Source organism: Cnephaeus nilssonii (genome assembly GCF_951640355.1).
Source record: "Cnephaeus nilssonii genome assembly, chromosome: 1".
In the NCBI taxonomy this organism is placed as follows: domain Eukaryota; kingdom Metazoa; phylum Chordata; class Mammalia; order Chiroptera; family Vespertilionidae; genus Cnephaeus; species Cnephaeus nilssonii.
Genome location: NC_137072.1, coordinates 89,379,955 through 89,405,696, shown reverse-complemented (window position 1 = coordinate 89,405,696; position 25,742 = coordinate 89,379,955). Strand labels below are relative to the sequence as shown.

Genomic DNA, 25,742 nt, shown 5'->3' with positions numbered 1-25,742 from the left:
TGAGCACAAGACAGAGGCAAATGTCACATATTAAATTGAAAAGGCTACCCACAAAGTATTTTCAGCTCATATCCATACAATCTCCACTCAGCAGCTCTGGAATTTTCCACAAGTCCCCATGATAGTTCCTGAAATATTAATATTATTTTTACTAGGAGAAGTTAAGGAACTGATCTGGTGCTCAGCTTCACATACCCACTGTAAAGGCAGAATGTCAGAGTAGAAATGGCAGAGTTTCCAAAGTTAGAGAGATATTGTCTTGGGTCCATCACTTTTAAGTAGGTGACTTCATACAAGTTTCTTCATTGCTCTGAGTCATTTTTCTTATTCATAAATATTAATAAAGCCTACTCACTGAGTTATTATAAAGATGAAATAAGATGCCCCCATCAGTATATGGCAAATCTTATAATCATTATTAATAGAATTACCATTATCTTTACTGTATGCTAATTAATTTCCTTACAGGATCTTCTCTGGAGAGGAAGTGTTGGGTGGGTGCAGCTGTGAACAATGCTATCACTCCCCACAGCACTGAACGTTTTTATTAATTGGGGATATACTGGACAGAATAGTGGCTACCAGTTTGTAGCCAACCAAGAAAGCGTTCAAAAGCTATCAAACAATAACAATGAAATACAGAGAACATTCACATTGTAGTATCAAGTAGTGATTCTCAAATGAGGTAGGTGGCAGCATGGTTGCCATAATAATAAATTATACTCAAATAATATTTACTGTCAGGTAGGCATTGTTCCACGTGCTTTATCTAAATTAACTCATTTAATCCACATGGCAGCCCTCAGGATTTCATCCTGTTTTGACACATGAGGAAACAGGCAGAAGTAACTCATGGAAGGTTCACAGCTAATACGTGGTAGACCGTGGGTTAGAACCTAGGCTTCTGGATCCAGAGAGTCTGCCCTATGACACCATGACCTCTTCATCAGAAGCACCAACAATGGGTCAGTCTTTTCTGTTCTAGAAGTTCTTTAGGACAATAAAAAATGAAAATAATATGTGCACAAGTGATTTTATTTTCAATGATGATAGTTCCTGGAATATTAATATTATTTATACTAGGATGAGTTAAGGGACTTATACGGTGATCAGCTTCACATACTTCCTACCAGGTCAGGCTGCCTCTCTGGTTAGTGTGAGCACTAAATGAAATAAATGAGATAACTTAGCAGAGTGCCTGTAAATACACAATAGAACGATGTTTTCTTTAAAAACAATTAAAAGTCAAGGAAATCAAGTCAGAACAAAATTAACCTCCCCTACATAAGAGAAGTATGGGAGAGAGTAACTAAGATGTTCTAAGGGCTCCATACACCCTGTATGTAATGAGCATTGCATGTAAATCTAAATTCTCATTAGTCTGTGAAGAAGAGATGTATTGTCACAATTTTATGGGTGGAGAAAATAAGTGGCAGATTGCAGTTTGGACTACTATTGTAGTCCAAAACTTAGATTTGTTGCTTTCTCTCTTCCACACCTATTTTTTTACTTTTTCTTTCTTATTTTTCTGTATGGATTAAGGTCTTACATATGTGTCCTTATCCTCCTATTGCCCCTCCACCCTCCCCTCCCCACTCATGCCTTCACCCCCCTGGTGTCTGTGTCCATTGGTTAGGCTTATATGCATGCATACAATTCCTTTGGTTGATCTTTCCCCCTGACCCCCACCCTCTCCTTCCCTCCCTCTGAGGTTTGGCTGTCTGATCGATGCTTCTCTGTCTCTGGATCTGTTTTTGTTCATCAGTTTATGTGGTTCATTATATTCCATAAATGAGTGAGATCATGTGATATTTATCTTTCTCTGACTGCCTTATTTCGCTTAGCATAATGCTCCACACCTATTTTTAATAGTTAAAATGTATTCAACGCTTGCAATGTGTGCTTATTCTTTAATTCTCACAACTCTATGTATTTTGTGTTATTATACATGCTCACTGCCTTTCTAAGGTTATGCCCTGGCCCCTAACAACCCTTCTGGGAGTTTCCCCAGTAAGATTTCAATGCTTTTTCGAAGATTAAAGGTGTGTGGGTGGGTGGGGAGTGCCTATGGAAAACCCTCACAGTCAAGTCCACTGAAGAAACTATGACACCTCATCATTTGTTTTCTACAAGGATGGGGAAGTGGGGTGAAAAGCTCGCAGCCCCCTCCCTAGCTCCATCTCACCAGCATCCCTTCAGCTCTCAGTGATAAAGGCTATTACACTAGGGCTTTGACTCTACCATGTAGAAAAGGCAGGGGGAGATTGGTATCTCTTGTGAGAACTGTTCCTCCATTCCAGAGAAATTCTGATTTTTTTTTCCTTCTAATATCACTACTGAATGAAGCTTCCACTACTCACAACCAACAGAAAAATAATGAAGAAATATATTCAATCAGGTAAATATCGTAACTAATTTTATTTAAAAGCATGGCTGATATATAAAAGATTTATTTAACAGCTATAAAATTTAAAACTGCTATGTTCTGGACTTCATATAGTTTAGAATATAATACATAAAAGCTACCTTAAAAACAAAACAAATATGTTGTGTTTTAAAAAAATGTAGATCGATAACAATGAGCTAATAAACTAAGCATATAATACCTTCCAACTCAATGCATTTAAACCATTTGCATTTTGTTCCTCTTCATTAAAAGGCAAATGATTCTAGACTTTCATATTCATTCAGGCATGCCTTTTGTTTTATTTTAAGCTCCCAGTGCATTTCATTTTAACACCTATATATAATTTTAATTCAATTACATAGCATTAGGCTAGGAGCCCAAGAATACCACCAAAAGTGAAACTATACCCAGATTCACACTCTTCACTTGCCTGCTCTCAATAAGGGAAAACTGATGGACCCCAAAGAAAGGGATGAACTGCCTATATCCCCTCAAGCTTTATTACTTTGTATTGGCTAGATAAGAAATGAAAGCTTATATGATTCTTTACTCAGCACAGTCTGATATATTACTGTTTAATATTTTCTTAGAAATTATATCTAAAAACTATTCCCATGAAATCATAAGCAAATATAATATGAATAAAAATACACAAGAAATGAATTTCAATTACCAAATACAGTCCTCGCTGGAACGGATTCCTTATTTATCCAGAATGAAACTTGTGAAAGAATCACTGTCATAATACATGGAATGTACGTCTGAATCATAAAATAACCCATCTTCCGTCTGAGATGGAAGTATACCGTCATAACAACATATTCACCTACAAATAAAACATAACGAAAAAGTATTATTGGTCCTGCAGCTATTCAATGGCTTCCAAACCATATTTCAGACTAACAAAAAGCATTCTAGGCAAAAAAAGAAAAGAAAAGATCTGCTGTGCACAGCAAACAAACGTGGAGAAATATGCAGTTCCTAACTGGGGGGAAAACGATATTGTATATCATTACGTAGAAAAGCACTTTTGTTCTACACAGTGATTAAGCAATTTAAGAAAGTAAGCTATAACTTTAAAAAAAAATTCTTATAGTGCTTTCTATTTTAAAGGTCTAGTACTATGAAAGCAATTAGATTTCATTTCCGTCATCTTTTGAGAGAAAATTTAGACCTAACTTTAAATCACTGGAAAATGAAAATACATGCACCTAAACCTTAAATTTTAAAATAATTAAAATACACAGATAAACATTTTATATATACATACTAGTATGCTGTCTTATTGCCCTAGTTTTAGGAAAGAGCTGTATTTCTCAATGTTATACATGTAAAAAGAGACATAGATAACATAGAGCCATATATAACATTCCCAAGAGCTATATTCTCAATGTTATAAATATGTATACGTATATGTAAAAAGAGACATAGATAACATAGAGCCATATATAACATTCCCAAGTCCAGGAATATTTTATTGACATTTAGACAAAAATCTAAAAAGCTAATAAGGAAAACAAACCATAAGATTTCTTGAGTTGATAAATTTTTAATGTTACATCTAAAAGGAACATATTAAGAGAGATTTAGGAGTCAGTAGCCTCATTCTCAAACTGTGAAACCGATGATTCATAATCCTCAAATCTCACTTGTTTTCAATTCCACTTGCAGGCTATAAAATAAATGTTTTCAAAAATACCTTTTCCTGGCAATAGTTTTAGAACAAGCAATAATCAGGCAGTTTTTCCCATTAAATATAAAGACTAAATCCTATGATTCTTTCCATTCACATTTTAAAAGCAAATACAGACCAAGAATCACCAATAATAATCATCCATCTATCCATGTGACAGCTTTAACATATACCCTCAATGTATTTTGTAACTACGCTTTATATTTTGCTTTTACATTGGTAAAAAGAGGGAAAGCAGCACCACAAAATTGGGCATGATAAAAAAGATTTTGGGAAAGCATCAATAAAACAGGAAAAACCAGTGTCCAAAAATCAGTGGTCAGGTTTTCTATCTCAGAATTCTGTTGAAAATAATGTTAATATAATTGATTACTGAATTTTGTTTCTGAATAAGAAAACCAACTCACATCTCAATTACTCGGAATTTATTTTAAGCTAAAATTATAAATATAAATTTAAAAACTCTGAACTATGATTTATGCATCAACTCTATTCCTAGAATATTTTTGTTGTCCCCCCCCCCAAAAAAAAACACCACTAGATATTTCCATTAAAAAGCTAGGACAAAACTCAATTGCTATTAACTTTAATCATTAAACATCTCACCCGTAATGGATTTGATGGTTTCACTTGATACGGTTTGCCCAATCAAGTCATATTGAACTAAGCTGGAAGATTCCTTTGGGACTTCTACTGATTTCTCGGGACCTTTTGTCCAGGTATAAATCATCTCACTCTTCGGGTAAGCATCTGAATAAGAGCACAGAATGTGTTTAGAGTCCGTACTCCTTTCTCCTCAGCACTGATTGATGGTAAACACTTGTTCAAGAAAGATGGAATAAATGAAAACAATAGTCATTATGGCTTACTTAAACATGTTTAAGATTTAGAACACTGTAGATATTAAATAAACAGCTTTTGCATATTTATTTTATGCCAAAGAAACTGAAGGAGGAGAGACTAAAACTAAAGCAACTATAATGCTATATCTGCATCAATGCACTTGGATATGTTTCCCTACTAATAAGCAGTTGAAAAGCAGAAATAATAAACCCCCCAAAAAGCAGTCAAATTGCTACTTCTTTCCATTCCGATTCACTTCCAGTGCTTGACCAATATTAACTCCTCTGTCCTAATCCAACTCTGCCAATTAGATACGTATAAAAGGCTGCCTGTAATAATACAACAAAAACAAAATAAACCCTGCTGTTGGGAGAGCTCTCCAGGAGGCACCTATTCCAGACTCTGCCTTTGGGCAATACCCATGCTGTCTGGCTATGCGGTTTGTAAAGCTCTTCAGGGAATATAATTACACAACCAGTTCCACTACCTTTAAACTCTTACAATCAGGACATTTTCCCTTCCATCTTCAACAAATCCCTCCCAGCAGCAATTTAAGCCCATTTTCTATTATTCGATGTTCTATGTAAATGGAGACCAGCTGCTTGCTTACCAGTCTGCCCAGAACAGATAGCCTGGCACACACACACAAGTAAGTTCAAAAGAACCCAGGTAAATTGTGTACTTCCCTCCACAAACCTTCCTAAAATGGCTAGAGCACAGTAGGTCCTCGGTGGGATTGTTTAATTCTACAAAAGGAGTTGATACCTAGGGAAACTATCTTTAAAAATGACTTTGCAAAACAAACGATGAGGCTTGTGCTGTCATTTAGCAGTATATAGTCATGTCTCAACATTGATCTCCTGGAGTGTATTCATGCTTACTCATACATTACAAGTGTCCAAATACTATGTTCCTGCCCCTGATATTTTAAATCAGGTAGCCTTCTCTGGGCTAGCCTATCTTGCTAGACTAATCTTTTTCTTAATGATTTAATATTTGAGGCCAGGTTGGGGGTGTGGGAGGGGGGGGTTGCATGAAATGGGTGAAGGTAATCAAAAGCTGTATCTCTCTTTTTAATTCCAAATCTGAAAAAATCAACTTCCAAGGAGTAATTTCTTTATTTTGCGCATGCCTTTATTGATTACCAACTAGGTTCAAGTCACTCTGTAGAGTACTTTCTATGAGAACAGGAGGGGGATGGGGGAGTGGGGTGGTGGAATTGGGTGGGAAAGATAAAACCCTAGATAAGAACTATTTGGGTGAAATATAAATTGTCATAGCTCAAATGAATTTTAATTCTGGCCCCAGTTAGATCACCTTATCTGTCTAAGTATTTTTCTGTTTTTATCTTCTCTCATTGAGTCACTGGGCAGGGAGCAAGCGAGTCTCTTTAGCTTCAAGTTCACCCACTGACTATTGTGCTTACCAGAGGTTATAAAAAGAATGGTGACTGCTGATCTCATTAAGTTAAGCAATGAGCAATGATACAGCAGGCAAGTTTCACAATCAGTGCGACTGAGAATCTGAAGCAATAGTAAAAACCAGCATCTATTTTTGGCAAATTCTGATTAAATCAAATATTCGAGGCAGACATTAGAAGAGGCAATCAAATTTTGCTACCATTTCAGAGACAGGAACTTAGGGGGAAAGAATCCTATATTCTTTCCTATTCTTCCTCTTGCTTTCACTTCCACACTATATCCCAAATCCATCTATCTCACACCTTTTCCTCTAGTACCATCTGATTCTAAGCCATCTCAATCTTTGATTATACTAAAACAACAGCCTCCAAATCTTCTCTGCTTTTACTCTCTGGCCTCTCTACAATCCATTCTCCATAGAAAAGCTAAAGTGAAATTGTGAAATGTTAGTCAAAGAATGCCACATCCCTTTGTTAAACCCTCCAAAGGCACTATATTACTGACCTCCTGCTATGCTTTTTGTCATGCTTCAGCCACTTTGAAACTAACAATGCTGCTTATATTATTCTAACCTATGTCATGTCAAAAAGCCCTGACCCATTTTTGGCCTTTTTCTTTCAAGTCTGCCATAAAAGACTCTGCTTGTAACAGAACAAAACAAAACAAACAAAATCATTTATAACTTGTTATGTTACACCACCAACATAAGGAGTTCAGAGGCCCTAAATTTCACACTGACCATTAATCTATTATTTATGACACAGTCAGTCTACCTAGGATATCTGCAGAAATAAGGTTTTGGTTTTGCGGGGAAAGATAATTGTTTTGACTTCTTTACCTAAATATATTAGATAACAAACAAGTCTCCTCCTAAAAGTCAAATTTTGTACAGTTGTTGTCATGGACAAAAATTTAAATATAGGATTATGTAAAACTATGCAAATATATAGCTATCAACTTACATGAGATAATGATTAACTCTAACAACATTTTTATTATAACTTACAACTCCCAAATTTCAAAGGGCATGCATGACCATCCATGGGGAAATCCACCAATCTCATGGGACACTCCGCACTTATGGTGAGTCTATGATGGGAAAATATAATTAGAATCAATTTTTTCTCTAAAAATAAAATTATAGAATCCTAAAAGAAAGGAAGGAAAGAAGGAAGAAAGGGAGGCAGACAGGCAGGAAGGGAAAGAATGAGGGAGAATAAAGATGAAAAGGGAATAAGGAAAAAAAATGATTACCTCATTGTGTATAAAATAGTGCCATTTCTCATAATTCTAAAAAGCTTATTTGGGGCTGTCATATTATGTGAGACAGATTTCTTTCCATTCCTGAAGAAAGTATCAGGAGTCCATACTTTTGTTACCATCATGTTGTTCAATCTCAAAATTTCAATGGGACCATCATATTTTAGTCTTTTGTCAATCCATGTCTGTCTGAAGAACACATCCATTGTGTATTCCTGTGACATATTCAAATCACAGATGATTACAAATAAATATACAAAAAATGAATTAAATTCTAGCCTCTTTCCCACTCAGATAAAAGACTATCCAAATAAAAACTAAATTAATAGCAGCAGAAATTTCCTTAAATCAATGGAACAAAAAGATTCTCAACAATTAAAGCATGTTATACTAGTATCCATACATTTATTAGATAAATTACCATACATATTAATCATTCACAAATAATAACTATAGCCCTGGCTGGTGTGGCTCACTTGGTTGGGCATTATCCTGAAGGGTTGGGGGTTAATTCCCAGTCAGGGCACATACCCAGGTTGTGGGCTCCATCCCCAGTAGGAGATGTGAAGGAGGCAACCTATCAATGTTCCACTCTCACATCAATGAGTCTCTCTCTCCTTCTCCCTTCTCTTTCTCTAAAAAAATCAATAAAAATATTTTTAAAAAATAATAATCTGTAATAATAAAAGTATAATATGCTAATTAGACCAGACAGCCAAACAACCTTCCGGACATCCTTCTGGATGAAGCTGGGGCTGTGAGGGCCGAGCCCCTTGCATGAATTTCATGCATCGGGCCTCTAGTAAATATAATAAAACTGCCAGCACCAGGTAATTATAGTTGTACTTTACTTTAGACCGGGTAGCAAAATTAGTGACTGTGTAACAAATATCATTGCACAATGAACCATAAAATTGTCAGGTTGTCTTTAAGACAAATTAAAATATATGAATAAATTTTATGCTCATAAAATTTATTAACCCTTTGTATGCCATAAGCATCTATAGATGCTTTAAAATAATTTTTTTCGTGAGAATTTTCAACTGAAAATGTTCAAGAGCATCCAAATTGTGAGTAATATATTTATTTTTATACTATTCATTGCAAATTGATTTTTTAAATTAAATTCAAAATATCGTGGGATGTGGAGATGGTTTCCGTTTTGGACATGTGGCAGTTAACTGGTTAAATTTAGTCCAGGAGCCCAGAGTCAAGAAAAAAAAGTTAAGTGGTCAAAGTTTTTGACCTTGAAACAAAACATATTTAATATTAGCACAATTGAATGGATGAATTCATCTTGACTAGTGCTTGGTGTTCTAAGTTCTTTAAACATGAGAGAAAGCAAGGGAGAGAAGGGGTGGGTGGGGATGGGGAATGAGCAATTGAGCCAACATGGAACACTAAATGCAATTAGGACTACAATATAAAGTTTCATACCAAAACTAATTGCAATCACTAATTTTCTCCTCTTCAATAATTTTCTAAGGGAAAAAAATACTACATACAAGGTTGTGTCATGGAGACCAGTAACAGGAAAGTTCTTTTCTTTGTTGAGAATGACTCCAAGCCAAAAACTCCAATGTTAGAGCTAAAATGCAAATTCAATGTTTTACTTCTTATAAACTTCTGAGCCTAATTAGGCTGTTCTTTGACTTTCTAGCTCTAACTTTGTGTGATTGACAGCAAAATACATATTAATTGCCCTCTTTCCTGTTTCTTTTCTTCAAATCTCAAAAAGCACATTAAATTTTCTAACTACCTACCATTTCAACATCAGAAACAGGTCCAAAGCTGGTGACATATATGTCAGTTTTTACTTCTGTAACAGGACCTAGTGGGTATGAAGTAAATAAGTGTGAAGAAATAATTACCAATTTTACAGGCAAGGTAGGCTTTGATAATCAAAGAGTAAATACAGATATGATATCTCCTGTTTTTACAAACATCTTAAATTTTCAGTGAGATAATGCATCTCTACAAAAAAATGTAGACAAAAGAAGAACAAAACCAGAAAGCAGTGTTTACTTACAGGCAAATAAAACAAATCAAAACCAAAAAATACCAATTACTTACCAGAAACTTGTTTCTTCAAAGATATATTACCCCCAGGCACCGTTAAGACAGGCAGTGCAGAGAACAAAAGCTTTAGTCTTTGTAATTTTTTTTATAGTCCATCATCTGATTGGCCTTTTAGTAAAGAAGTGAGCTTTTAAAAAGAGGGAACTTAGCCGCAAGGAAAGGAGGAGAAAAAGCATAAACGTTGCAAGAAATGTACCTTCAGAGAGTTAAGAATACTGGTAAATGACAGGCACAAAAATAATTCATGTCACCTGTAACGATAGGCAGACCATCCACCGGCAATTGGGATCAAAGACAAGCTCTCCTGTAAGTCAGACCTATTCATGCTCTGCCACCTAAAAGCTGTGTGATCTTGGGCAAGTTCCTTATCCCCTCCATAGCAGCAACCATACATATAAGGCAAGATTGTTGATAGGGATCAAATGAAACTGCTCATATGAGACTATGAACACAGAGAGTCTTTCACAGAAGTATTTATTAAGTAGTAGCTTCTCTTCGCTTCTGATAATGGCCACACTGAGATTCTTTCCTAGGCCTAAAGAAGACTGGTGCAGGAACAAATACTAGTATATGGGTGTGTTTGGCATCTTGACAATGGGCTGACACAGACTGTAGACAAAGGAAAATTGCCACAATCTGGATTTAGCATGATGTGTAAAACCAAGAATTCTGGAATTCGAATTTGAGTCTAACACTTTTTAATTGTTTGATTTTGCCCAAGCCATGTATCCTCGGAGGTAAAGGTTTTAATAACTGAAATAACATATGTAAATCACTTGTTCCTGTCTCTAGAACATAATGTGTTCAATAACAATAGTAGTTATTAGTATATATAATATAGCTTTTTATTACTAACAAAGATAAAAATTGTCTTCTTGAACATCATTTCCTTAAAAGATGATTTATAATACTCTATGACCTGGGGCTATGTACTCCATACTGAAAAAACAACATCTGTTATCAAAATAGACTATTCCCCTTGGATACTGGTTGGGTGAATAAATTTATTCCAAAAATGACAAAGAGAAGTTGGTATAGATTAATGCCCTAGGTCTAAAGTTATCCTCATAAAAATGAATCAGAATATTTCTTCCTGTTTAGGATGAAGACTGAGCCATAGAAAGAAAAATAGTTTGAAGGAAAATGAGAAAATTCTTTCCTGAATAAGTATCCTAAAAAAAATACATCCTTTGGAAGTACAGTCAGAGAAAAGGCATAGATCAAGCTGATCTGTCATGAGTTTTCATTTTTTTAAAATAACACCTTTGGAAAACAGAGAAAGTATGAGAAGTTAGTTGAATTGTTATTTGAATGAGCAATTTGAAACTACAAAAAGATAGTGGTAATAACTCATTAAAGCCAAACTGTTCCAGGAAGAGATAGGTATCCAGGAAGCGGGTAACATGTGTTGAACCTTAGAAGATGGAGATTTCACTCAAAGTGGTTCAAGGGTGGGAGTTCCTTAAGGACAATTACTAAAGTATTAAAAGCACCGTTTTGCACTGTAAGTCTGCACAAGGAGAGATAAGTTACTTAGAACAATTCAAGTTGAGTATGTTGGGACAACTAGACTGTTTGACAAGATTCTTGAAAAAAATCAAAAGTTACTTTGAAGATCAACTTAGGGCAGTGGTTCCCAAACTTTTACTGGATCAGAATCCCCCTAGAAGCCTTGTGAAAGCACAGATTGCTGATTCAATGGGACTAAGGCGGGGCCTATTTGCAATTCTAACAGGTTCCTAGGTGATGATGTTCATTTTACTCCAGTTTACAGGCAGTGTGCATCTGTTGTTTTAGATAGTATGGGTCCTGGAAAATATGTACAGGGTAGGTATTCTATGGGACTGGGGGAAGTATAGGAGAGGGAGGAATTAAGCCAATTACATTTTTCCTTATAAATTTATTTCAAGGTGTGTGGGTTTATGCTAATTCTACTTGAAGCATAATGATTCTATGATATTAATGGATAGTTTCAAAGATTACATAATATATCACTTTTTACTGATTCTTGAAATGGTTTTGCATTCAGAATTTCAACCTTGGTATTTCTGACATTAACTCAGTATTTGCTTTATCTGGCATTCAAAATCTTTGAGATTGAGTGAGGCCCTAAAAACATATGATGGGTAAAGGGGGTCTCATTGAGACGCTTATTCAATAAACATTTTTTTTGAGTGAGCATTTGCTGTGTGCCAGGTCCCATGCTAGGCCCTGGTGCTGACTGTGCTAAATGAGACTAATGAGTTCCCTGCCTCATGGAGTGAACATGTTATTGGAGGAGTCAGAGTAAAATAAAGAAATAAATTCAGTGGAAGAATACTGTCATTCAAAAGGGGAACAAAAGAGGCTGGTAATTGTGTGAGAGACTGGGAGGGCCACTCTTGATTTCTTAGCCACTCTTCCAGCATAAACCATTGAAAGAGCTGAAATGATTGCATTCCAAGCACACAGAACTCTAGGGGAAAAGCTCAGAGGCAGAAAATACCTTAGTGTGTTTAGGGACTAGGAAAAGGCCAATGGAACTGGAGCAAAGCAAGTGAAGAAGAGAATGAGAAGAAATAAAAGCCACAGAGACAGAGCAAATACCAGGGTGAGTGGACAGAGACCTACCCCTGAGCCCAAATTCTGAAAGTGGCATCTTTTAAACAACATATTTATAATATATGTTATAGTAACAGTTCTTAAAGCTACACGGAAAATACTTGTAGAAATTGCAGTGACTGATGGGAGACACATAAAGAGGTTGTTGTGGGCTAAACTATGGTCCTCCCAAATTTATATTAAAGTCCTAACCCCCAGTACCTCAGAATGTGACCATATTTGGAGTTAGGGAATTCAATTAAAATAAGGTCAGTAGGATGGGCCCTAATCTAATGTGACTTGCATCCTTATAAAATGATGAGACTAGAACACAGGAACACACAAAAGAAAGACCATGTGAAGACACAGAGGCAAGATAGCCATCTATAAGCAAAAGGTAGAGGACTCAAAAGAAACCAACCCTGCTAACACCTTGATCTTGGACATCAAGCCTCCAGAACTGTGAAAAAATACTTGCTATTGTTTAAGCTACTCAGTTTGTGGTACTTTGTTATGGCAGACTGAGCAAATAAATACAGAGGTTCATCATTTTCCCCATGTTTTTCCCCAAGTGTTCTCCCTCTCATAGGTAGCACAGGTCTGTCTCTGGGTACAGGTTGTGATAAGAAGCTTGATTTGTATCCTTTTATCATCAAGGATTCAAAGTAAGGAAATTTTATGATCTGAATTGTATCTTTTACAAAATCACTCAGGCAGTTATATGGACAACAAAGTTTAGGGAGGCAAGAGTATGAGAGGCTTATAAGAGGCTGTCATCCTAGTTCTGCTGAGGAATGATCGTGCCCTGGACTAGAGATATAACCAAGAGGATGGGGAGTGGGGCATGTTATGTGTGGAACTGCTCACAGTGAATGGGTTTTCTCCAAAGGACAATAAAAAGATATATAATAATTCTATGAATTGAAGGCTTACTATGTATAAGGCAAGATACAAGGCTCTTCCCATATGCTATTTCATTTAATCTTCTCGCCAACCCCCAAAGATGATATTATCATGAGAATTTTATGGATATGGAAACTGAGCTAAGGGAGATTAAATATTCTATGCCAGAGTCAGAATTATAACTCCCTTGTATTGATCTCCATAGTATGTTTTAGCTTCACTACACTAATTACATCATTAAATAATTAATCAGTAATTAATTATGTTATATAATTTTATATCTAGTATGTAACTGCCATGCCTACATTTCCAGTTTTATTTCTGAGTAGCTTCTGAACTGTGTTCCTGCAGCTCTTTCTATGCCTTTGCTCAGATTGAGTCTCTCTTTCTCCCATTAACAACAAAGACAAAATCTTAAGCCTCCTTGAAGTCCCCAACTGTCCTAGTGCTTTGCACATACTAGATGCTGAGTGACTATGTGTTTGATTGTGTTCCTAATACCATCCCAGTAGTGACGTAAAAACTTCCCCAAAGGAAAAATTACTGAGATTCATTTGTTACATCAGTTAAGCTAAAAATATTTCCCGATAAAAACAGGAACTGCATCTTATTTATATTTGTTTCCACTCCCAGAACTAATCCCAGGCCTTAGATGTAATAGGTTTCCAATAAATCAGTTCTCAGGGAATAATGGTAGCTATGCAATTAAGAATGATTCTTAGAGACGCTTCCCCTAACAGTACTGTTTAGGATGCTCAAATCAACCTTACTAAGAGCATAATGACATAAAAACCAGATAATTTTGGCTTGGTAGGACTTCTCCTAATTTTATATGCATTTGTATAACATCAAAGATATGTTCTATTTTAAAAATTCTACTTCTTTAGGAAATGTTTTTTAATCCCAAAATATGGTGAGTAGTCTGTAAGGCAAATAAAGTGACTTTGAGCAATCTTTGAAAGAGCCAAAGCTACAATATCAAATTCAGGGAAATACTCTGGTATTATTAATGGATCTAACTTGCTTGAAAGGTAGGAAGGCAATTAACAATGTTATCAGATGATTTTCCACTGTTAATTACATTAGCTATGTAGACCTGGCCAAAGGATATCACTATTTAGTTTCTCTTCCAATAACAGTGTCCAATTTGCTATCACGCCAGGAGAAAGATGTAGCCTTTTGGTACTGTTGAAACTAGTCAATGTTTGTTCTCCACATGGCCTCCCCATGTATGCACTGGAGGAGACATTTCTGGTTTTTCAGCCATCCACACCTATGCATCAAGGTTTCTCTTACTAAACACTATTGATGCATCTCCAAAAAACAAGAAACTTAAAAGTATTTAAGAAGTACAGCAACAACAATAAGGAATCTTGAGTGAAATATTTCTTTACAATCTCTAATTTTGCTCATCATTTAGAAAACAGAAATACTAGCCTTCCTGCATATTAAACAAGCAAAAGATATCAGTTGATATCAGAGAAAAAGCAGAAAACTATAGAATTTTACTGAGGTAACATTTAAGGTTAGTGTTGTCTATATCCCTGTGATCCTTCTAACAGTACAGGTCAACTTTTTAAATAAAGAAATTAAATAAATATGAAAAACATTTTTAAAGAACAGTAAGATATGGGCAAAGATGAAATGCAATTCACAGATGGAGAACTCTTGTAGGCAAAAAAGATTTGAAAAGCTGTTCAACCACATTAAAAATAAAAAAAGTTGAAATCATTTCAAAACAAAATACCATTTCAAGGATTCTATGGAGATTTTACATAAATTTATATATGTGGAGAGCTGAAGGATTTGTGGATCCTGAATCTCATATTCACTGTAAATGGGAGTTTAAATTTGTAAAACTATCACAGAAAACAGTTTGGCATTATCTCATCAAGTTGAACTCCCACTTATACTAAGATCCACAAAAATCCATTCCTGAATATATATGCAAAAAAAAAAAAAAAACCCAAATTTTTGTACATTTAAAGCAGGAAATTTAGGCCAGAACATTCACAGCAATACAATCTTGGAAACAAGCAAAATGCCTCTTGCCAACAGAGCAGATGAATAAACTAGGTCCTTTGCAATGGGAATATCACACAGCAGTCAAAATGATCGATTGATCTATGGCAGTATAACTGAAAAAAGCATCAAAGTATTATATATCATGTTCAAAACAATTACATTTTTGAAATTTAATTTATTAAAAACTAAAGTTGAGCTAAAGCAATATTCAAAGAAAAGCTATGAATAATTTTTAAAAGGACTCAGGATGGTGATTACTTTGGGTGGAGAAGACAGGAAGATAGGATGAGGGAAACCACATACCAGAATAAAAGTTGATTCCAAGGTTGTGCAGTTTGATGATTTAACTGGTATGTTTATTATATAATGGTAAATGAATGAATAGATGGATGGGTGAATAAAAAGAAGGCTATGTGTGACCAATAATGAAAATCTGTCATGAACCGATGATTAGTCATCAAAATCCAATTCTGTGCACTAAAGTCTTTTTAAAATAAATACATTAAAAAGGCCTAGAGAATGATAAACAAATGTAAAATTATGTATTTTCTTTTCATCTAAAAGAAAACTAACAACCAAGTGAAGTATTATCTAAACACCCACCAAGTTACTAATAACCTATATTTAGATTTTACAATGCCTATTTCAGGAAACAAAAGCAGTTTGCATATCCTTTCCCTAAAAAAAAAAAAAGCAAATATATAATAGCACCATATATCTTCTTTTGTTATACTGAGAGCATAAGAATGTAAATTATGTTCTGGGTTCTATAGTCTCTTGTCTTCTCAAGGGCATCATTCTTTCAGTTATCCCTTCCATCCAATCTAATATTAAATTATCCTTGAACAGATTATTCCAGTAGTACACAAACATAATACAATATTTCTAATCTTAATAAAAAGGCAACCTGCCCTCTTCTCTTCGCTTTCACTTGTAAGCTCCTGGGAATAACAAACCCCAAATAGAAAACTATATTCATTGCCTCTAATTCTTCCCTTTTTATTCACGCCATCATCAATTGTAATTTGGTTTTCATGCTCAGGATCCATTAAAATTCTTTTTGTCAGTATTATTCATTTTTCCCTATTGATAGTAACTATTCCCACAAACTTAAACAAATAATCTTATTTCTCCCATTTTTAAAAAGGCTCTTTTGATTCTACTTCTCCTTCCATTTACAATCCAGTTTTTCTGCTCCCCTGTACAAATGCCCAGACAAAGAAAAACCTCCCATTCTCTTGAACCCATACAGAATTGCATACCCATCACATCACCAAAGCTGAGCTTGTCCAAATTACTAAAGTTATAAATATTGCTAAATCTAGTGGTCAGTTCTATGTTGTCTTTCTTAATCTATCAAGAGAATTAGATATAATCGATCAATTCTGCCTCCTCTTTGAAAAAAGAATTTTAACTCACATCCAGTATATACACTCTCTTTGCACGGTTTTCCTTCTACCTCAAAGACCACTCCTTCTTGGTCTTCCTGGGACATAAATTCCTTCTCTTTTCCTACCTCCTAACATTGTAGATTTCAGAGATCAAATATGTGGACCTCCTTTCTATCACCCTTTAACTCCTTTATAATCCTGTTAGTGTTATGGCTTTAAATTCCATATATATTGTCATACCCATCATCCCTGCATTCCAGGCTCATCTCCACTTAATATCTAATAGGAATCCCAAACTTAACATATCCACATGCAAATTATTCATCTGCATCCTCAGTTTGCTTCTGCCACAGTCTTGGCAACTCCATTTTTCTAAATGTTCAGTTCAAAAACTTTGGAGTCAGACTTGATACCTCCCTTTTTCTCACATCCTACATTCTAGTTGACATCAGTAGACTAAGACTTTAAAATACAACCAGAAACCAGCCATTCCTTACAACCTTACAAACTTCTCTGCCACCAACTTGGTCAAAATGCCCATCATCTCTTGCCTAATTTATTGTGAAAACCTCTCTTCATTTGCCTTGGATCCTGACCCCTGATTGTTCTCAATCCAGCAACCAAGGTGAGCCTTAGAAAATTCTCCTGGGGGCCCTGGCTGGGTAGCTCATTTAGGTAGAGCATCATCTCTATATGCCAAGGTGGTGGGTTTAATCCCCGCTCAGGGCACATACAAGAATCAACCAATGAATGCATAAAGGAGTGGAACATGACATTGATGTTTCTCTCTTTCTCTCTCTCCCTTCCTCTCTCTCTCAAATCAATCAATAAAAATAATAGTAAAATAAAATTAGCCTGGAGTCTTTCCCCCTGCCGGAATCCCTCCAATCACTGACAAGACTCAAAGAAAAGTTCTTACCAGCCTGCAAGTCTTTATGTAACATCATCCTATGTCACACTGGCCCCTTCTCACTCCTGCAGCCACAATGACTTCCACGCCTACGGTGTTTGCACCTAGAGTTTCTTCTAACCAAAAAACTCCACCCAAATGTGGCTTTATGCCCTTACCTACTTAGTATCATTGTTCAAATGTCACCTTCTCATTTAAGTATTCCCTAACGACTATAGTTAAACCTGCAACCTCCTCACTTGCTTTATATTACCCTAAAGCAGTTGTCAACCTGACATATTCTATATTTTATTTCTGTTGCTTAGTTTCTAGAATTCCAGCTCATGAGGGCAGAAAATTGCACCTCCTTCGCTCTCTAATGTATCACACCAGTGCCATCCTAGAACAGGGCCTGGCACATATTATAAGACTAATGAATATTGGATGAAAAGTTAATAAAATAAAATGTCTCCATGTATCCAGGCCTATGTTTACTTAATATCTTAGAGAAATTTGAGAGGTGTATCATCCCTCCTTCTTAATATATTCTATTCCCTTGAATTATATAACTTCATACACTTCTAGTGCCTTTATCATCTTCTACTCTTTTTTGATCTCCTTTGGTAACTCTACATACATTTTCTACATTTCCTCAATTGTTAATGTTCCTCAAGGCTTGGTCATGGGCTCTTTTTCTGCTGTGTTCTATGTTCTCACCGAGATATCTATTCTCACAGCATTATACGCTGATGACTCTCATGTATTTCCAGACAAAACCCTTCTCTGATATCCAGACCAGTACAACCACCAGGATGTTACATATGTAACCTAAATTTAACATGTACAAATACCAACTCTTGATTTTACCCCCGCACTTATTGTTTCTCCCCCAGTCCTTCCCAGTTTAAATAACACCATTCTTTGCCCAATTTCTCAAAATAAAATTCCAGGAGTTATTTTGATTTCTCTCTCTCTCTTTTTTTTTAAACACTCATTTGCAATCCAGATCCATTCTTTGTTGAATTATACTTCCAAAATATATCTCACTTTTATCCACTTATACCCTTTTTTACTACACCTACTATCTTATTCTAAGCCACCATCAACTTAATGGAGAAAACTAAAAAAAGAGCTTCATTTGTCACCCTGCTTCCAATGTTGTCCCATTTCTTCATCTAAGCCTTTATTCTGTAGCCAGAGATGTCACATTACAATCTAAGTCATGGGATGTTATTACCTTCAATATTAACCAAAAACTCCAATGGCTTCCAAGTTCACTAAAAGAATAATCTAAGCTCCTTCAGAGGATACTTAAGGTCTTGCCTGATATGGCTGTAGCTTACCACTCCAAGCTAGTCCTGTGAGATTCTTCCTCCTGCTTTCTGGCTAAAGCACACTGAATTCCTTTCACTATCTAAATCACACTAGTTTCGTAGAATCCTTGGGAACTTTCGCATTTTCTGTTGTTGTTGTTGTTGTTTTGTTTGTTTGCTTTTCTGCATGAAAACAACCTTTGCTCACCCTTTCCAAGTCTGGCACCCTTGGGTCTCAGCTTAAAAGACTTCCCTGACCACCGTATCCAAAATAGGTCCCTCACCCTATTTATCCTCTATTCTTAGCTTGCTATTGAATTGTCCTATAGCATCATCATTATTTTTGTTTGTTTGTTTTTTTCTCTGTTATTTTCATCCCTCTACACCACTTAGCTATTAATTTCACCAGGGCTTGTGTCTGATTCAAAATTATATCTTCACATCCTAACATTACTCCTGAAACATAGTAGTCTCTAAATATCTACTGGTTGAATGAATGAATGAATGAATGAATGGATGGATGAATGAATGAATGAATGAATGAATGAATATGGCAAATCAGAAGAGAATGAAGCTGTACTTTTCTGCTGCTTTGTGGATATGAAGAGTTCTTTTCATCTATATATTTTTTAAAAATATTTTTCTGTTGACAGAAAATTAATAAAGCTAACTAATTGAATACAAACAAAAATATATTTAATTTTTAAGTTGGGATGTAGATTCTTTGAAAACATTGTAAGGCCATTTTCATTTATGTGGAAAATTATTCAAAATATACCTAAGTGTATATATACACTTTGCCATGTTGGCTTTTTCATTTTAAAATGTTATTAAAGCTTTAAAATGAAAGTTTTCATTTCATTCCTTTGGGGGAAATGTAGTTTTGCTTATTTTAATGACCTACTTAGATAGTAACAAAAAGAAGTGTTAATGAAAATCTGACTCTTGGTAAACAGAAGGATTTAAGAAAGACTTAGAAATGGAAGAAGCAGTACAGCAGCAGCCTGATTAAGGTTTTAAAGACTGGGGTGTGGGTTGTGGTCTTGTCCTCTACTAGTTCAAGGGCTCTTGGGCAATTCATTGAAACTTTTCTCTAGCCCCCTTTGTAACAGAAATGATGCCTGCCCTGTTTATTTTGTTGTGTTATTGCGATAATCTTATTTGATATTATTATATGAAAATGTTTTCAAAACTGTAGAGGACTCCATGAATGTGAAATCCTATTATGCTAGTGAGCACCCTTGCAAAACTGACCCTAATGCTCCCCTCTTATTTCAGAGAGGTTGAGAAAGATGTTCTAAGGCAATTATACTATATCAGGCCTGGTGCATGAAAATTGTGCACTGGGGGGTAGTCCCTCAGCCCGGCCTGCACCCTCTAGCTGTCCGGGACCCCTCAGGAGATGTCTGCCTTCTGGCTTAGCGGATGTCGCGGGAGCCTCTCCTGCCTCTGCAGCAGCACTGGGACCCCTCAGGGGATGTCCGCCTGCTGGCTTAGGCCCAGTTGTGAGCCCTGCTTCTGGCTGAGCGACGGTCCCCCTGTGGGAGTGCACTGACCACCAGGCGGCAGCTTCTGCATTGAGCATCTGCTCCCTTGTGGTCAGTGCGCGTCATAGCTACTGGTCGTTCTGCCTTTCTGTCTATTTGCATATTAGCCTTTTATTATATAGGATAAGCATTTATTATTTCAAATCATGTACACCAAAAGGCTGAGATGAAGAAAAGTTTGTGTAAGCCTTCCATAAGTGGGAAATGGCTAAGGGCTGGCTTCCTAAACTATCTCCTGATGGTCAGGACCCTAGCTATGCATCTGTCAGAAGACTTACAACAGTGTTGAAAGTGGATAATGGCACAGGGGGATGCTTATCTAGCTCCTCTGTGGAAGGGTTTGCTTGGATGCCACTTCTAAGCAGGTAGAAGCTACTTCGGGATGCTAGCAGACTGATTTGTCAGAGATTGAAAAAACTTCACCCCATCAGAAGTCCTAATCTAGCTTTTCACACCATGCCTCCTTCCTTCTCTTCTCACCTTTCCCCCTTTTCTTCTCCAATTGGAGAATGTGGGAAACCAGGGAGAGGAGATCCTGGAGGGATGAAAAGAAGAGAACTATTTCAGTTCCTTTTAGTTCCCCCATTGCAAGCTGTGCTGCTGAGTTAAAAATATGTAATTTAGTTTCTAAATCTATTTCAACCCTTGCCTGGCCTACTGAGCAATCACAAACCATCCGATTTCAATTCAGATCTTTGCTTTTAGCTTTACTTGAAATGGAACACAGCTAAGTTGTATAAACAGATATAAAGTCAATGCTCCACAAAGAGCAAAGGTAGGATTAAAGGAACCAGGATGTGGATCCACATTTATAGCATACCGGCCAAAGCCTGAATTGTTTTCATTTTATTTTTAAAATGCCAAACTTTCCACCAAGTATAAAATGTCAATGAAGGGATCACACTTGTGGCTTCCAAGAAGTCTATTATTTTCAGTGAATTCTATTTCATTTACAACATCCTGTAAACAGGTTACACATCTTCTGCAGGTGAGAATTACTATTCCTTTGTCACATTTGGCATACTACGCATTTACAGAGAATGACCCACTTCTAAAAAATGAATCACATTTACCACAAATATTTATAAGCAGAGCCTAAAAAAATTGTGCTAGAGTAAATTTTTACTGATTAATCAACTGCTAACACTTGAAGTAAGGTGAATTCCACCCCTTCCCATAAAACTATAAAAAGTATTTCCAGGTGGGTAAGGCAGATGACTTGGCAGTGACAAGTAAGATGACTAATAATGCCTCTGAGATATTTCAGCAGCACTGCAGCTCACCAAAACCCAGCAAGGGCCTACGTAGACTGATTTTCACTCATGTTATTGTCCGTATAATATTATGGGAGAGGGTAGTTGGTAAAAAGGACCTATCTACAGTGGATCCCTTCTTCCTTTTCAATTAGAACTTGTATCATAACCAACTGGGCAAGTATTATTTTAGCTCTCAACATTTAATAATAAAACCGTAGTTTCAATTATAAATTTTCACGTTAATTTATGTTCAGGTACATCAATTCTTTAATGAATATTTAAGCAACATGTGATTTAATACTCCTGCTTTTTCTCCCCTTTACTTGAAACATCAAATTTAAAACCTTTATGAGCAGATAGGTCCTCTTTTATTGGTATCATATAGATTTAAATGCTATCACATCACCTGAAAAATTCCCCACAAAATTATTTTGGATCTAAAGTGTTAATTCCCCAGTCACTTATGAAAGACTGTGCACTGACAAATGATTCGCTTTGGTAAGAAAGCCTCTTTTCAGATTTGCTTAAAGGCCATCACAGTGCTGAGCAGCCTACCCCTGGAGAAGCAATGTGAAAAGGACCAGGAGAATCTTTCATCCTCCTCACTCGTATTTATCACTGTCAACACATAAAGGTTGAATGAATAGCCTCAATGGCTCCCCATAACCTTCTCATGAAATCCAGAAAAGAGTGGTTTGGGTCAGAAGACCTGACCCGACTCCAGTCTATCATTATTAATAGGCTGCGTTCCTGTATAAACGTCTTTGTCAAACAAGAAGAACAAAAGGACTCCAAAGACTCATCCAGTTCTACTTTATCCAATTCTATTTTTTTTTCCCAACAGGTCTTTGTAACCCTGGACCACACTCCTTCTATACCACATCTAATTCTGTACTCTTTCACAGGAATGTTCTGCTCCCTGTTACTCTCTCCATTTCCCCATCATCTTATCTCCTACACATCCTCCATAGGAAGCTGAAATTCCTCCAAGCTGCTAATACATAGTATGTGATCCTCGTCACACAGTATGTGATGGCCTCCCAAGCTGCATGGGTTTGTCTTTTAAATACACAACCTGAACTGGGTTCACATTTGCCCCTTGCTAAATGTAAACTTGGACCACCTACTGAACTCCCAAGCCTCAATTTCTTCATCTGTAAAATGGGAATAGCAATAGCTTTCGCTCACAGTTGTTGTGAGGGTTGAACAGTAATGCCTATGAAATATATGTGAAAGTTTAAATAAATACCTACAATATTAGTTATTACTAATTATTGTTATTACTGCTACTACTAGAATGTAAGCTCCCTTAAGGAAAAGTCTGTATCTTCAACTCATTTCCTGAGAAGTATCAAGCGCAGTGTGATGGGAAAAAAAAAACAGGGACTTGTTGGTCAGAAGACCTGGGCCTACACTTCTGATGAAGTCCGAAGTCTTCTCCGAACTGGTCTGAGAGGGAGTTTGAAGTTAAGAATTGTTATCTTGAGATTTCTGTGAACCTTGTGCCTAGCACAGTGCCTGCCACATAGATCCTTATTATGTAAGCGAAGGGAATGTAAACAGGAAGGAGAGCAACAGTATTGTTATGGACGCACCTCTATTCGACCTTTTATAAATATTTATTGAAGAAATAAAACTGAAACACCTCTGACTGCAAAGTCTTAGGAGAGAAGCAAATGGCCCCTCCCCAAAGAAATAAAAAAATGCATCCCACTGTAGAAGAGAAAAGGACCGGGTTCTCCAGCAGAGCAGGCAGCCTCCTGCCCCAGATTCCTGTCCTAGGTAGAACAAGGCCGAGGTTTTGGCTGGGGCACTGACACCACGTGGGAGTACAGGGGACCTGGGATCAGCTGTTTGGAATGCAACCTGCTCTGAGCCAAATGGCCAGGTCCAGGGGAACCCCATGCTCAGGGCACAAGGCAGCTGAGCCCCAAGTTCCCATTTTTTACTTTTCCCCTCCAACCTCCCCCTCCCAGCAGTCACGTACCGTGAGGTAATTAGTGTGGGGGAGAAGCAAAGCTTCCGAGGGGGCAGGGGGGTGGGAAAGTGTGTTTGGGGGCGGTCTCCCCGTCAGAGGTCTTCTCAAGAGAGGAGAGGGAGGGAGAGGTGTCAGGGGGCAGGGTGGGATGGAGAGGAAGAGAAATAGATTGATGTTGCAATGTTACACGCGAGGCATACCTAATGATATTCCCCACAGACAGACAGACAGGCAGACCGAGAGAGGGACAGACAGGGCACACTTGAGCGTTTGAAATCGTTCATACCCCCAAATCCAGGACGCAGCCTGTTGTCGTAACCATCCAGTAAACTGTCCAGGATGCGGGTAAAATTTTCCGGGCACAATTTCTCCTCCTTTGGGTTCTGTTCTGGGGATTCGTTTACACTGCGGATGCAAAAATAAAAATAAAATAAAAATAAAAAAACGGGGGCGGAGGGGGTTATTTTAAGAATCACAGAACAGGTGGGTAACAGGTTTATCTCCCATGGCAAGAGTCGCTCGCCCCAAGCTAAAGCAGGCAACGCTGAAGGATCATGGAGAGAGAGGGTCAGGAAGACGCACCGCGCGCGCAGGAACCTCAACACCCCCACTCTTCCTTTGCACCCGGGGGCCCTCCGGCTCTCCGCGTCTACGCAGTCACAGAAAAGCCTGGCTCTGGCTCCAGACTTTGCCGCGGAGGCAGGAGGGTCCGGTTTGCCCTGCGAGGGGCAGCCGGCCCGAGAGGTCCGGGTGCAGGCCACATCGCCACCTTCCCCTCGCCCCCCCGCCAGGACCCCCGAGAACTCACCAAGCCTCCAGGCACAGGATGTGCAGGAGGGCGAAACTGACTCCGAAGGACGTCGCGATCGCGGGTACCTTCTTGGCAGAAACCATCTTTGCAACATGCCATACTTTAAGCCTGATCACGGTTCCAGGCTCTCCGGGTGCCCAGAGCAGGGTGCGAGGCGAGGGCAGAGCTCCGCTCGGCGTGCGCACACTCGCGCTCACACTGGCCCGCGCTCGGCCCCCTCCTTCCCCCGCGGAGCTCCCACTGTGGACCGAGAGCGATGTATACCGCTCCACACCCTTTCGTGCCCGCACCCCCGAAGCTCCCGGGTTGGCAGTGCTTCGCTCTGGCCGGAAAGCTGAGCAAGTTCTTCCCGACCTTTAACTCTGGGGCGCAGGGCCAGGGTCTCCCGCCGCCAGGAGGGGCAGACGCGCCCCCACCCCAAGCGCATCCCTGCCCACTGGACTGCTTAGCTTGCACTTCTCCCTCCCGGTCCCCCTCTCTACCGCTGGGATTTGGATCCAACCAAGGAAGCTCCTCCCTCCTAAGGTTGTTCGGGACCTGTTTGCACCCATTTTCTGGCTGGAGGCAGAGAAAGGACAGGGTGACAAAGGCTTGCTGGGTGAAAGGGTGGGAGGCCGTGGTTAGAAGTGATGAAGTCTAGACTGAAAGCAGCCTCTGAGACTCTCCCTTTTAGGGGCTGGGGGGCGCGGCGAAAGAACTAAGATTCTTCCTGGTAAAAGGGGTTGCAACTCACTGAGCGGACTCCTAAACTGTTGGGAAGTGGACTTGAGCCTCACTCTGTGGTAGATGCATTTCCCAAGCTGTTGCTGGGAAGACTCCGAATTCCTTTACTAGACCTGCCCCCCACCTGGCAAACACAGGGCCTCCCCTATACTGTCCCATTCTGTCCTCAAAAGGAGGGGAGAGATGGAGACCAAATCACTGCATCTTTTGCTTTGTGTGACAACAGACACTCTTTTCTTTCATAATAGAGCTGACTGAATTCCAGAGGTTTGTTGCTTTAGGGAGGGAGAAAGGATGGCTGGGGAGATAGAGAGGAGAGATACAGGGAAAAGAGGAAAATGTGTGTGAGAGAGAGATAGGAAAAAGAGAGTGCAGAATTATGAAGTTATACCTCTTAACTCTTTTCTTTAAAGGTAACATAAGTCTTTGATTGCTCCGTTTAATAGAATTTGAATTGGGTCCAAGTACACTACCCCCAAACATCATTATATTATGACAGCCACGTATTATAAATTTACCATAGAGACTTATATCTGATTTGGTGGGATGCAAATAATATAGATCATCCTACTCCTAAAGTCTTAGGATGGACCCCTAGAGTCCACAATAATTATGAAATTCAT

General features: G+C 37.9%; 1 protein-coding gene across 1 annotated transcript in view; it reads right to left on the bottom strand.

Moving 5' to 3' along the window:
- GABRA4 (gamma-aminobutyric acid type A receptor subunit alpha4) overlaps positions 1-24,479 on the bottom strand; it is a gene marked incomplete at both ends in the record, with an annotated part of 65,672 nt that extends 41,193 nt beyond the window's left edge. Inside the window, 7 exons of the mRNA XM_079775797.1 lie at positions 3,081-3,233; positions 4,707-4,850; positions 7,371-7,453; positions 7,619-7,839; positions 9,388-9,455; positions 23,872-23,990; positions 24,394-24,479. Of these exons, the coding sequence (XP_079631923.1) occupies positions 3,081-3,233; positions 4,707-4,850; positions 7,371-7,453; positions 7,619-7,839; positions 9,388-9,455; positions 23,872-23,990; positions 24,394-24,479 (874 nt within the window). The remainder of the gene's footprint in view (positions 1-3,080; positions 3,234-4,706; positions 4,851-7,370; positions 7,454-7,618; positions 7,840-9,387; positions 9,456-23,871; positions 23,991-24,393) is intronic.
- Between the last annotated feature and the right edge of the window lie 1,263 nt (positions 24,480-25,742).